Source organism: Zea mays, chromosome 1 (assembly GCF_902167145.1).
Source record: "Zea mays cultivar B73 chromosome 1, Zm-B73-REFERENCE-NAM-5.0, whole genome shotgun sequence".
NCBI lineage: Eukaryota > Viridiplantae > Streptophyta > Magnoliopsida > Poales > Poaceae > Zea > Zea mays.
In genome coordinates, this window is record NC_050096.1 from 24,828,846 (window position 1) to 24,842,097 (window position 13,252).

Consider the following 13,252-nt stretch of genomic DNA (forward strand, 5'->3'; position numbering starts at 1 on the left):
TTTTGAACTAAACAACGACAAATAAAAAGAACGGAGGGAGTACCTTTTTACATAAGATCGAATATAGGTGAATTGTCGTTTGTACTACAGTACAACAACCGTATAGTGGTATAGGGTTACTTCTAAAGAGGATTGTTTTCGTCCTTTTTACCTTGATTTTGTGGTTTATATAAATCTCTAATTGAATCCTACTTAAGGATTGTTCGGTTATGCTAATCGAGAAGAGGATTGGAGGGGATTAAATCCACTTCTAGTTATTGGCTTGTTCGGACATGCCAATCTAGAAGGGAATTGGAGGGACTCGTTCGATTACGCCAATCCAGAAGGAGATTGGATCCTTCTGGATTATCGTAATACACTTCTGGATTGGCGTAACCGAAGAAGCCCTTATGGGTTTGATATGCATGTACAGAGACACATCGTCTCACGAACTGAAACCTGACAAAAGGCTATGTTCAAATTAAATCTCATCAATTGATCTTAGGAAAAACAATTAATGCTTATGGTTTTGTCTCATTGCCTATGGATTTGATTTGGTCAGATCATAATAATAAAAAAAATCAATGCTCTATGTATGCTACCATGCCATCAAAAGCAAAGGACAAACAGGACGGCATAATTTTCGTTGCATGACGATATCCAAAGGAAAACTCCCCCCAGCTGTGTTGTTCTCACATCTTCTGGTGAGCATCTGACCAAACCAAATCAAACCTCCAACGGCTGCAAGCTGATTGGAGTTGGCAGAACGAAAGCGAGTGTTCGGTTCGGTGTTATCTTTGCCGCCGGGACAGAAATGCATCCACAAGACTCAACGACAATCTGTCAGTTTTTAACTTGAGCAGTAAGGAAAGCCGTGTCATCTGACTGAAACCATACAATAATCAAAGCAGTCGTACGTACATCAATAAGAAGGGAAAAAATGTGTACAAATGGCACTATAGAACCCTAATAAAATTCAACAACAAAACAGAAGAAAAAAAATCAAAGGAGCTACTCTTCTAGGTAGGAGTACAGACTACAGAGGCAGTAGTAACAGGAAAGAAACACATCAGCAACGATCTCTCTCTCTGAACAACGGCATCAGCACATCGATATCAGACCTCTCTCTCGCATCAAAACTATAGCACAACGACACACGCGCACAAAGCCCGGCGATCGACCTGGCCCCCTACGCACCCTGCTGCCAGCCGTTGCCGTTGGACGCCTTGTCGGCGGCGTTACGCCTGCGCTTCCGGATGGCGATGGGCCACGTGATGGCCTCGAGGCAGAGCGCGACGCCGCCGAGCGTGGCCAGGACGACAATGTAGGCGGTCTTGTAGCCGCTGTCCGGCTTGAGGATGTCGAGCCCCTTGAAGATGTTGACGGCACCGAGGACGATGACGGAGTAGCCGACGGAGTGGTGGTAGATGTTCCAGTACAGCCTGTACCTGTTCTTCTTGTCGGGCCGGAGCAGCAGCGCGAACACCTGCAGCGTGGCCAGGCAGAAGATGGCGATGCCGATGCTGCGGTGCGGCTGGTAGGTGACGCCGGCCGACTCGCTGCCGAGCTTCAGCCCCAGGCCCCAGCCGGCCACGCCCAGGATGTAGCCGGAGCACTGGCACGCGATGTGCAGGTAGAACCACGCCGGGTCCGCGGACTCGAACACGCGCAGGTACCGCGCGATGATGGCGCCGACGGGGATCAGGACGCCCCAGGCGATCGCGTTCAGCATGCCGTGGATCTGTTTTGTTGTACCATACATTTGGTTAGAATTATCAAAATTTAAGACTGGCCCAAATATATGTAGCAATTTTTAAGTACGGAGTATTCCCTTGCGAAATCTGAAAATGAAAGATGTTGCTTCTGGGACTAGGAGTCTGAACATCTCTTTTTTCAGGGTCATATGACACGGTCTATCCGGTTGGTGAAGCAAGCAAGCAAATGGATTTTAAAGCTTAGTAAGCCATTTGGCAGATTTTATATATGTATGTAATGTCCGTCTAATGTCTTGTTTAGAAGCAACTCGGTTTTTAAAAAATTGGTTTTTATTTTTAGCTAGGAAAGGCCAGCTTTCTTTAAAAAACTATTAATCTAATTTCTACAAACCGAGATATAAACTGGTATGTTTGGAACCACATCAGTTTTTTATAAACTACCAGTTTCTTAGAAAATGTGTGCTTCCAAACACGCCCTAAATTAAACAACCGATGAAAGTAGCTTGGTTGCAGCCATCTCCAACTCAGCTCACTCTTAATCTACAGAACGTCGCCGTCCTCTACTTGATCACTACCAAACTAAACTTTACCTACCGTCTGAAGAATTGGGCATGGAAGGCAATCTTTTTCTTAAAAAAACATAAGAAACCGAGACCTGAAAAAGAAAACAAGCGAAGCGGGAGGGAAAAGACGAGGAGGAAGTGGAACTCACGTTACGGCGGTGAAGCCTGGAGTTTGAGGCGGCGGTGCTGGACCCGGAGAGGAAGTCCAGCCTCTGGGTGCTGGCCAAGTTGGCCGGCGCCGTCGGGTGAGGGGAGATGGCACCGTTGCTGGTCGCGCCGGCCTGCCACACCGTGAACTGCTGCGTGGAGTTGCCGGGAAGCTCCACCGTGGCGAATATGGTGTAGGCGCCGTTGGAGTACTCGGCGGCGGGGCCGACGGGCACCTTGAACTTGAGCGTGTTGTTGGTTAGGCTGGGCGACGTGCTCTCCAGGTGGGTCATGAGGATGGACACCGCGCCGCTGCCGTCCTGCGAGGGCGAGGCCACGAAGACGCTGCTGCCGCCCATGCTGCCGCCGCGGTCGGGGTTGATGCCCCAGGCGACCCAGCCGCTGGCGTCCGACGGCGCGCGGAACGCCACGTCCGCGGTGCCGTTCTCCGGGTGGTACGTCCAGTGCAGGCTGGCGCTCAGCGACGGCAGGTTGTTGCACCGCCCGAAGGTCCGCCCGCCGCTGAACGTCGCGGACAGGCAGTCCTGCGCCGTGGCGGCCGACGCGAGCAGCAGCACGGCGGCCCCGAGGAGGAGGAGCCGCGACATGGCTACTGTTTTTTCTTTTTTTCTTTTTTGGTTGATCTGGACGGCCGGCGCGTCGCCTCAATATCAGCTGTGGTGACGGGCGACTCGATAGATGAAGGTTTGCTTGGTCGGAGCTGCAGCCTGCAGCTGCGCTATATGTAATGGCAGCACGGAGAGAGGAGTAGGTCGTCGCGCTCGCGCGGTTGTTGGGGGCCGGAGAGCCGCTGGCTGCTACTGCTAGCGTGTGCGTGGAAGGTTCGAGGTGACGTGGTCGATCATTTTTCAGTCTCATCTGGGGATTTCGTCTCAGTATATCTCTGTGAAACAATACATGGACACGGCTTCCACTTTTTTTTTTAACTTAGTGCGTGTTTACATGACACGGTCTACTTTCAGAACATGTTTGATTGAATTGTGGATACGACTTCCACCTTTTTTTTAACTTAGTAAGGCCCTGTTTGAGAATAAAGTTTTTGAAAACCACATTTTTTGAAATACTACAGTATATTTTAGTCATGACAATACCGCAGTTTACAATACCACAATTTTGGAAACTGAGGTCCAGAACTAAGTTTAGAATACCTTAAAAAAACAACTATAGTATTTGCAATACTTCAGTTTTGAAAACAGAGATTTTACCCAGCTTGTCAAACACCATTCTGTATATAATACTGCAGTATTTGAGAATACTGCAGTATTCTTTCAAAACTGTGAAAAAACTTCACTCCCAAATACCCCCTAAGTGTTTACTTGACACGGTCTACTTAGTACATGTTTGAACAGTGGACTGTGAAAAAGCAACTCCGAAAGCCGTTTGATTCAACATCTATGAGTTTTAGGAAAACTATAAGTGACAAGCGGGCCCACCTAACAGTCTTATCTTCTTGATGGATTTTCGAGCAAGATCGTGCTCGTCCGCAACGGTGAACCTACAGTCTCGCATGACAGGAGAGGTTGTGCTCGCCCACAGGGTGGACTCGCGCTTGCCCGTGTGGCAACCGAGGTCTGGCTAAGGCAAAAGTCATGTTCGAGGGGATGATCTTGCCTCGAGAAGGCTAGAGAAGAAGGGGTCGTTAAAGCCAAACACATGAGAGGAAAAGAGCACCGCCACACGCCAGAAACATTGTATGAGTCTATGAGATGAGAAAGGGTTTACGGGCTGGGAATATGTCAAAAATGGAAAAGAAAAAAAAATAGACTAGTATCTTTATATCTGATGATAGGTGGGTAAATTTTTAGAATTTGTCCAGCTTCACAACAGTTAAGGATGTCTCCGGTAGCTCATCTATCTTTTCTGTTATCACATCTCTCATTTTAAACTTCACTATATATAACGTAATGCTTGAGACCGCGTAAGAGCATAAAGTGAAATGCTTTTAGTTTTGTATTTAAGAAAAACAGTTTGTAGCCTGAAGCAAGCGTGCTTTTCAGCCATTTAATTGGCTTTTAAAAAACAAAAACGGGTTGAAAAGCCCAACTAAGAAAACCCTCATTAAGCGCTGAAGAATCGAGGCCATTTTGTGTTGAACGTTCAAGCTAAGGGAGCATCCGAGCATGCTGAGCTCAGATTGCAAACTGTACTCAAACTGGACATACATGTTGTAAACGTGGCATGGTATGGTAGCAGACATATACTCTAGGTTCTTGCTTATAAAACTAACAGAGATGAAATCAGCTACCATTTCAGCAAAAAAAAAAGCTCATAAAGTAATACTGCTAGAATGATCGAGTGACAGATGGACGTGTGGCGAAGGTTGCAGCGACTCAGTTTCTTCGTTTACCAGGGTGTGAACTGTGAACTCCACATATATAGGTCCAAATGAAAGGGACCAATTAGAAGTTACCACAAAACCTATGTAAACCTTTTTAAAACCGCACCATGGTGAGTTGGAACAATTGTTGTGCGCATAGTCCTGTACTGTACCTGCCCCGTTACTGCATGAGTCGTGGCCCGGTCTTTCCGCAGCCGAGTTGCCGAGAGTTGGTGGAGGCTGGCCAACGAGGCCACAAGGCAGAGCAATAGGAAATTCGGAGAGGATTAGGTGAAAGCTGGAGCAAGTTCAGGACTGTAGACCGTGTGCCACGCTGGGTCAACTCCACTCCTGCATAGCTTCCTTTCGTCCTCACCCCGCTATCCTTTTCGTACGCTTCCGGCAATGGCATTATTATTATCTGGAGATTGAGCATGTGTCTTCTTTTGCAACGATTGTTTGACGAGCAGCCGGGTATCCTTGGGAGTTGGGACTTAGGACAGCTAAGTTTCATTCTTAATTCAAAAGGCTACCACTGTATTGAATATACAAAAAATCTAAAGCTCACATGAATATCTTGGGCTTTTGCGTATACATGAATATATCTTGGGCTTTTGAGTATAGTGTAGAATATCAACGAATTTTCGGTGGCAACACAGAGAACACCAAAAATTAGTCTATTTTCAGCGGCTAAAGGCAGACAATGAAAAATAAAACTATTATTTTTATGGCTGTCTTAGCCCTCGAAAATAAATTAATTTCGAAAGTCTCTATTGCCATCGAAAATAAGATAGAGGTCGGTTGCCAAAAATAAGCCTCTCGTTTTCAATGAATAGTCCTTAGCTACAAAAATAAGCGAGGTATAACTCTACGCTCGCTCACCTCACCCACCGCCATCGTGTGTGCCTGTCACCACACCTTACCTCGCTTGCCTCCCCCCTCCCACTCACCCATCGCCACTGTGCATGCCCACCATCGAGAAGGTAGGACCTCGCGCTAGGCCTTCACCTTACCTCACTCAGAATGTGTCAATATCATGTCAAGACCTCTAAACACACCACACAAGTAGGGCTTGGTCCTATGCAGGATTATTTAACCGTTTTAATATTATATCGTTAGAGTAAAAAAACATGTGTCACCTATTTTGGACCGGTACTCATCACATCCGTCGTGCATGTGAGGTTTGTCCATCCAGAATTGTCCCTTTTTAGATAGCATTCAAGTGACCAATATAGCATGGTATTACTTCATGGTCAAGGGGACTAAGGTACAATTCAATGAGAGTGAGAGTGGTATTGAGGATGAAGAAGAGCCCAAGGAACTCATTGGGTTGTTACAAGAGGCTCATTCTTTTTTGAACAACACAAGGAGGAAAAACACAAAGAACTATGCAAGAAGCATAAAGCTCTTGAGCAATCCTTTGAGGTGCATCTATCTAATCATGGGGTTCACGATGAAACTCATGAGAAGTTGAAATAAGCTCATTCCACTCGTCTTGGCAAACAAAGGAATCCATTGAAATAGCAAGTATAGGTGTTACATGCAATATTCTTGATGATTCTACTTATACACCTATTGATATTGCCTCTATAAATGTCATGGGGATTTGCTCCATGGCTGACACATGCACCTTCATTGCTAGGAGCGGTAAGTTAAGTATAATCTAAGTACTTTGATCTTTAGTTATGGAAAGTGTAGTGAGTCGAGCTAAATCTAAGATGAACTAGCTAATGCACTTTTTGAATAACTAAGATAAATTTGCTTGTTGTTTTAGTCTATACATCAGTCTAACACATACTATATCTCTTTTAAGATTCATGTTCACGTCGAACTCCAGAAAGCAGTATGAACATTGTGAACCAGTTGTTTAACCCGACTGATGGATCTTCTGACGACCCACCTATGGAGTGGCCATTGTATTTGGACTATGTTTGGACTTGTAGACCAGTATGTTTGAACTTTTATGCTTGACCCATGTATGTCATGTACTCTGTAAACTGCTGTATATGATACTCTTTTTGTTGTTATATGTATGTTCTATAGGCTTCCCATTCGAGGAGAGAACAAGTATAGGTTTGATCCGAAAGGATAAGTATGTCGGTTAGCCGACATACTTAACGTCCATGTGACGTATCCAACCTACCCGGAGTATCTACCACATGGCCGATAAGTAAGTATGTCGGTTTCTCCTGACGTATTTACTGACCACGTGCTTATTAAATACGTCAGTGTGGGGAAACCGACATATAGTTAACATTAAGTATGTCGGTTCCGATGTACTTATTCGATTAAGATCGTCAAAATTAGTACTCATCATAAGTACACCGGTCTGTTAGAGTAAGAATGATGATTCATGGCCGACTTTTTCTAATCGTTTTTCGGAAGTGGTGTTGGTCCTCATAATTTTACGCAGTGCGGAGAGGGACTCTAAACAAAGTTTTTTTTTGTTTACCTTATTTTGCGTGTGCTCTTCTCTATCAAATAGCAATATATAATGATGTATAAAACAGTATTCATAATTAGTCATATCTATATATGAATAACAGTATGTAACTTTTAGATATGAAAATACACCGTCTATTAGAAGACGTGTCGTTTTTAGTTGTCTATATATATATATATATATATATCAGATTTCAGGCTTCTATAAACAGTCCCAAGTAGTATGTGCGTTGTACCTGCCCTAATCATTCAAAAATATTTAGCACGTATCTACGTAATTTGATTGGCTGACGTAGCGATGCCTTTTGCTGCGTCCATGAAAGCACGCGGCATGCCGGCAAGGCGGCGTGGACGGATTCGTCCCCCGAATGCCCGAATCTACGCGCAGGGCTTCTCCATCATTCCCGCTGTTCATCTACCTCAGGCGCGTGGCATGCGGAGGCCGGGCACGCGTTCCTCTGATCACCAAGCCCAGGCTTTGCATGCCACTTGACGGCACCACTGGATGACTTGTTCATCGCATAGAGTAGTCTTTTACTCTTTAGCTCCAACGTCGCGCTCCTGTTAATGGCTTCGTCTTCAGGCAATCTACACCAATGTGTATCTATCTATCCTTGTCTGATCTTCCGCGTGTGTGTATTTTCTTTGTTGCCTTCCCTGATCCATGGTCGACTTTGACTAGTATTGTTTGCAGTACAAGACTGTATATAGGTAGGTAGCTGCAGGAGAAAAGAGAGAGAGAGGACAGTAGACTCTACGACGAAGTACAGTGACTTGGTCGTACATTTTGACGGCCCAATACCTAACCTCTAGCCCTTTATATTTGGGGATTATATTGCATCTCGTCTTCGTGGCTTCATGGACCTCCCAGGATACTGCCGAATTTGACTAGATTGAACAACCTGAAAACGTTCAGAGATGTCGTGAGAATCCAAACATTTACTCACCGTGACGACAAAACCTGAAGACTTTTGAGGGTGTGTTGCGAAGAAGGACGAACCAGACCTCACCCGACCTTCTCGAGCGCGCTTCTAAGCTAAAACTAATCCTTTATAAATATAAGACCAGGTGCGACCGGACACTTCGACAGGTTCGCCCTACCGGTGAAGCCTTTGCCCCCGATGGTTGATGCCGACCGTGCAAAAAGGCAGTTTCTATGGGGGCTCGCCGAGAGCGATGACCCTATCGTCCCAATAAAGGCTTTGTTTGATTATTCCTATTACATATGGATTGGATGAGATTGTAAAATAATTAAGAACAAGGAAACGAAGATAAAAAGAAATAGACACAACATGGTTGCTGAAGCATTGTGGACCAACCCATTGGACCCACTAGTCAGTGCTGACTTCATGTATTTGACCCTAGGACGTCATTGTACTGTAATTAACCCGTTGTACCGTATATTTTGAAGATGTAGTTGGTAACTAGAGGCAGGCCCGTCTAGGGATGGCAATTTTACCCGCGGGTTCGGATATCCGTCGGATATCCGACCCGTCGGGTACGGGTTTGGGCACGAAATTTGACCCGTGGGTTTACCCGTACCCGACCCGATTTTATTACGGGTCGGGTACGGATTTGATTTCTTACCCGCGGGTACCCGACGGATATCCGAAAATAGTGATTTTAGATTTTCAACCTACTAGTACGGTAGCTAGTCGTCCACCCTCGACAACTCATCCTACTGCCATTCCTCCCTATCTGATGATGCTTCTAATCTGGTTCTAGTAGTAGTGCCAGTACATTTGATAAAGTGCCAGTACGTAGTGCTATCTAGTACAAGTACTTGAGCTAAGAGAGTGTTAATACACCAGACGACTATGCTAGCTACTCTCTGATTTTGACAAGTTGGAAGTTTATTAACAAAAAAACATTAGCAACACATGTCCAAGGCTACATCTACACGACTGCACTGTGCAACAACATTATGTGCCTCTGATGATCATGGCGATGTGCGGCACTCAGAACTGCACTAGACTTCATTTAGGGAGAATGCACCAAACTGCTATACCCGACGGATACCCGATATCCGCCCGATACCCGATGGGTATGGGCACGGGTACAAAATTTTACCCACGGGTATAGTCATGGACGGATATGGATAATCCCCGCGGGTATGGTCGCGGGCGGGTATTTACTCTACCCGATCCGAACCCGACCCATTGCCATCCCTAGGCCCGTCGACTGCCCAGTGCAACTAGGCTGACGGCACAAGCCCCCCAAATTTTTAGAGCCTAATTTTTTGAGTTTTCTAGTAGCATAGGAAGAATTATTTGATGTTTTACAAAATAAGTTGAAAAATCTTAGCTTTAGAATAAATAAAATAAGAGGACAAGGATATCACAATAGATCAAATATAAAAGAGCCTAATTTAGGTTATTTTTATCTCTACACACTATAGGTTATAGGGTCTATTTTTCATGTTTTGCACCGGGGGTGCAACCGTGCTGCTTGCTTTAGTTTTGCAGGCTTGCACAACAAATTCGTACTGAACTCGGATACAATAAAGCCTTCTGCACAAACTGATACACGGTGACTGCTAAAAACTGGGAGTGAATTTGTTTTTTTTGAAGTAAATGTACTGTAGGAAGGTCCTACAGTAATTTTATTAATTTAGAGAGAACCAAGTTTTAGGAAAAAAGGAAGAAAACTACACCGCAAGTGAAGGGAAGAGAAAGCAAGGGGAGGAACTACAATCCTAAATGAATTAACCATGAGGAGATATCTTCCTTAAGATTAGGCTTGACTCGATGGCATAATAAGGCAAATTCAGTCCTGAACATCGCCTTGCACTCAGAAACGGTAGGAGGGATCTCATTGAAAATCCAATTATTTCTGCACCTCCAGATGCACCACGACATAATGATAATAGTTTCTAGCCTCCAAGGGACTTGCAATCTCCTTCTAATCCTCAATAAGGTATGCAGGAGATTCAAATTACTTGGCGGGAGAAAGCCCAAAAGTAACCAACATCGCCGAGCAAAATTACATCTGAAGAAGAGATGAATGAGCGTCTCTTCAATCTGGAGGATGCAGTTATCGCAGGTGAAGGAATCCAAGGGCATTGAACGATGCCTGAGGAGGGAGCGGGTATTCAATCCGTCTTTGAGCAATAACCAGAAGAACATTTTGTGTTTAGGTTGACATTTAGATTTCCATAACCAAGAGAAGAGAGGGTGCGACTGTTGGGTGCCAATCAAGTGAGCATAGACCTTCTGAGATGAAAACAGATTGGAAGAGCCACTGCAACGCCAAATATCATTGTGATCATGCAATTGGAAATTAGCAAGAATGTCATGAAAAGAAAGAAGATGGCCAAACGCTTCAGCAGATAGGGGAGTGTGGAACAATTCATTCGGGGAAGCCAACCGAGCTTGATGAATGTTAATCTCCCTGACAGATGCAAAAGACCAGAGCTCCGGGAATCTTTCAGATGTGCGCTGTCCATTCCATCAATCATGCCAGAGGAGAGTAGTTTTCCCATTTCCAACCTCCACTCGGGCAATTTCCTTAAATAAATCATGAATTTTGATAATATCTTTCCACCAAAACGAACCAACTGGTTTAGCTGAAGGCAGAGAATTGTTGTAGTGAGTGTCCCAGATGATGTTGACCCACAGGATGTTGACTCTATTATAGAATTTATGGAGGCATTTCATAAGTAGCACTTTATTCTGAAGCTCAAGATTGATGACTCCAAGGCCCCCCCTGATTTTTTGGCTTGCATACTGATTTCCAATCAACTAGAGGAGGTTTTTTAGCATTTATGTCTGCCCCTCTCCAAAGACAATGCCGTCGAAGTTTATCAATCTGTTTGATCACATTTTTGGGAAGTTTCAGGGTGCACATGTAGTAGGTTGGAAGAGAAGAAAATACCGCGTTGACCATTTGTAATCTGCCAGCCTGGGATAGAAATATAGAGGTTGAAGCGAGTCTTCTTTCGATCCTCTGAATGAGAGGAAGGAATGCTTCCAAATTGGGTTTACGAAGTCCCAGAGGAAGCCCGAGATACGTGAAGGGCAAAGATCCAATATTGCAGTGGAATGTATTTGCAAGAACAACCATTTTCTGCTCTGAAACATTGATGGGATAAATATTAGATTTGTTATAATTCACATGGAGCCCTATAGAGTCAGCAAAGGAATTAAGCATCGCTTTGAGGAAGAAGAGTTGTCTGGGGCACGCTTCCAAAATCATAATTGTATCATCTCGATGCATATATTATTACAACAAGAAAAAAAGAATAGAAACGCCACAACACCTTGCTAAAATTTGCATGGCTTCGGGTGTTCGCAGTCATCACCAGTTGGAATGGATATATCGGAGGTCATATTCACCATATAACTAAGGCTTTGTTCATTTGTGTCGGATTGCACCCGGAATCGTTCCAGCTAATCAACATTTATATAAATTAGAGAATCAATCCGGTTATGTATCGTTCCGACCCATCAATCCAGCACAAACGAACAAGGCCTAATTAAGTTCTTGGCCTCTTTCCACGGTTTATCTATCTCAGATAGTTAGATTAGTTTTTTTGTATAGTATGGTAGTGGTCCAATCCAGTCATGGCGCCGAATAACAAGTATAGTAGTCAAGTATCAAGATCATTATTCATTACAGCCAAGTCATCGACAGGCACACGTATGTACGCATGATGACCCACCTTTCGCTTTGAGAGACATCAGGCGTTTGAGACGTATATCATTCTTTGATGCATATTTCGCGACACTTTTGCCATCGGTTCACGCAACGATGAAACCATTGAGCAAATGTCTGCGTCGTTTCGCTTTAGCTTGCGAGAACGCTTTCACGGCACAATGCATGCGCACCTCAAAAACTATCCTAGGGCGTGTTTGGAAGCGAGGGTAATAGAGTGAATTGAGTGCACCAAAATATTTTATTATTTAATTTTAAATAATACGGTATTTTGGCCCTCTCCTCCGCTTGCTCTCAAACAAACTCTTAGGACTTGTTCTCCATTATCTTTGCTTCCAAACAAATTCTTAGGACTTGTTCGGTTAGAGATGAGTTGAGAGGGTTGGAGTAGATTTAATCTCATTCAATCTACCTCAAATCCAACAAGGTCTTAGGAGTGGGTTGAGAAGGATTGGAGGGGATTAAATTCCCTCCTATACAAATTTGGATAGGAGGGTATTTAATTCTCTCCAATTCAAACTCAAATCGAACAAGACTTTAGGGCTTATTCGTTTTGCTCTCAATCCATTGGGATTGGGTGGGTTTAAATCCTAAATAAGTACAATTCAAACTCAAATCGCTCGCGAGGTGCAGTGGATCGATCGGATATGGGGGAGCGAACGTAGACGTGAATGGCTCAAAGAATTGAAGAAATATCTCGGGTCCGTGAATGGACAGTTGAGCACGCGTCGGCAGGCCGAACTCTCCGGACGCGTGAAGCGCAGGGAGCGTCCCGAACTCCAGCGTCTTTTAACAAGAAGTAATTTTGTCTGACTACTGAGGAAAGTACGCTGTAGTACAACTATAAAATACTAGCCTTTGATCAATCCGACATGGAGTTATAAGCTGTTGGAGGTTTGATTAGTTAGAGCCCTCATAGCTGGTTTTCTCTTCCTTCCGCTTAATTCATCCTTATTTTTTTAATTCATTGGCAGTCGTCGTTGGTGGCAGTAGAGCACCGTTGGTGTACGGTTCACCTACGGCCTACCCGGATCCTTGTTGATCTGCAACGTTCAGGCAGGCTCTAGAAGCTAGGTTACAAACATGGCTGGGAGGGATAGCTGGTACGTTTTCCACTGTCGTACGTTAAGGTGCTTTTTCACCTGGAAGGAAGACAAGTGAGATCGACTCACTTGCGGATTTTCTTTTCTCCACATATACCTACATGAGGACTGACGGCCTCTTCGCATTTCTTCAGAGCTTTGTGTCAGCACTTGACATTAGATGATTATTCATGCCACGCGTAAAGATGGCAGACATACATATCGCAGTCGTAGCCCGCAGCGGTGTCGTACTGTCGTTTGCGCGGTGATCTCTCCGGCGCCCGGCCGCCATGTGTACTCGCTATGGTGTTTCGTTATTAAATATCATGCATG

The 13,252-nt window shown here is 44.6% G+C and overlaps 1 protein-coding gene across 1 annotated transcript; it reads right to left on the bottom strand.

Annotated features, from left to right (window-relative positions):
- Nucleotides 1–836: 836 nt before the first annotated feature.
- On the bottom strand, nt 837–3,102 carry LOC100285512 (uncharacterized). The gene is made up of 2 exons (NM_001372296.1): nt 2,407–3,102; nt 837–1,720 (listed from the first exon to the last, which is right to left on the bottom strand). Exons 1-2 carry the CDS (start codon nt 3,010–3,012, stop codon nt 1,169–1,171), a joined length of 1,158 nt encoding a protein of 385 aa, NP_001359225.1. The 5' UTR covers nt 3,013–3,102; the 3' UTR covers nt 837–1,168.
- Between the last annotated feature and the right edge of the window lie 10,150 nt (nt 3,103–13,252).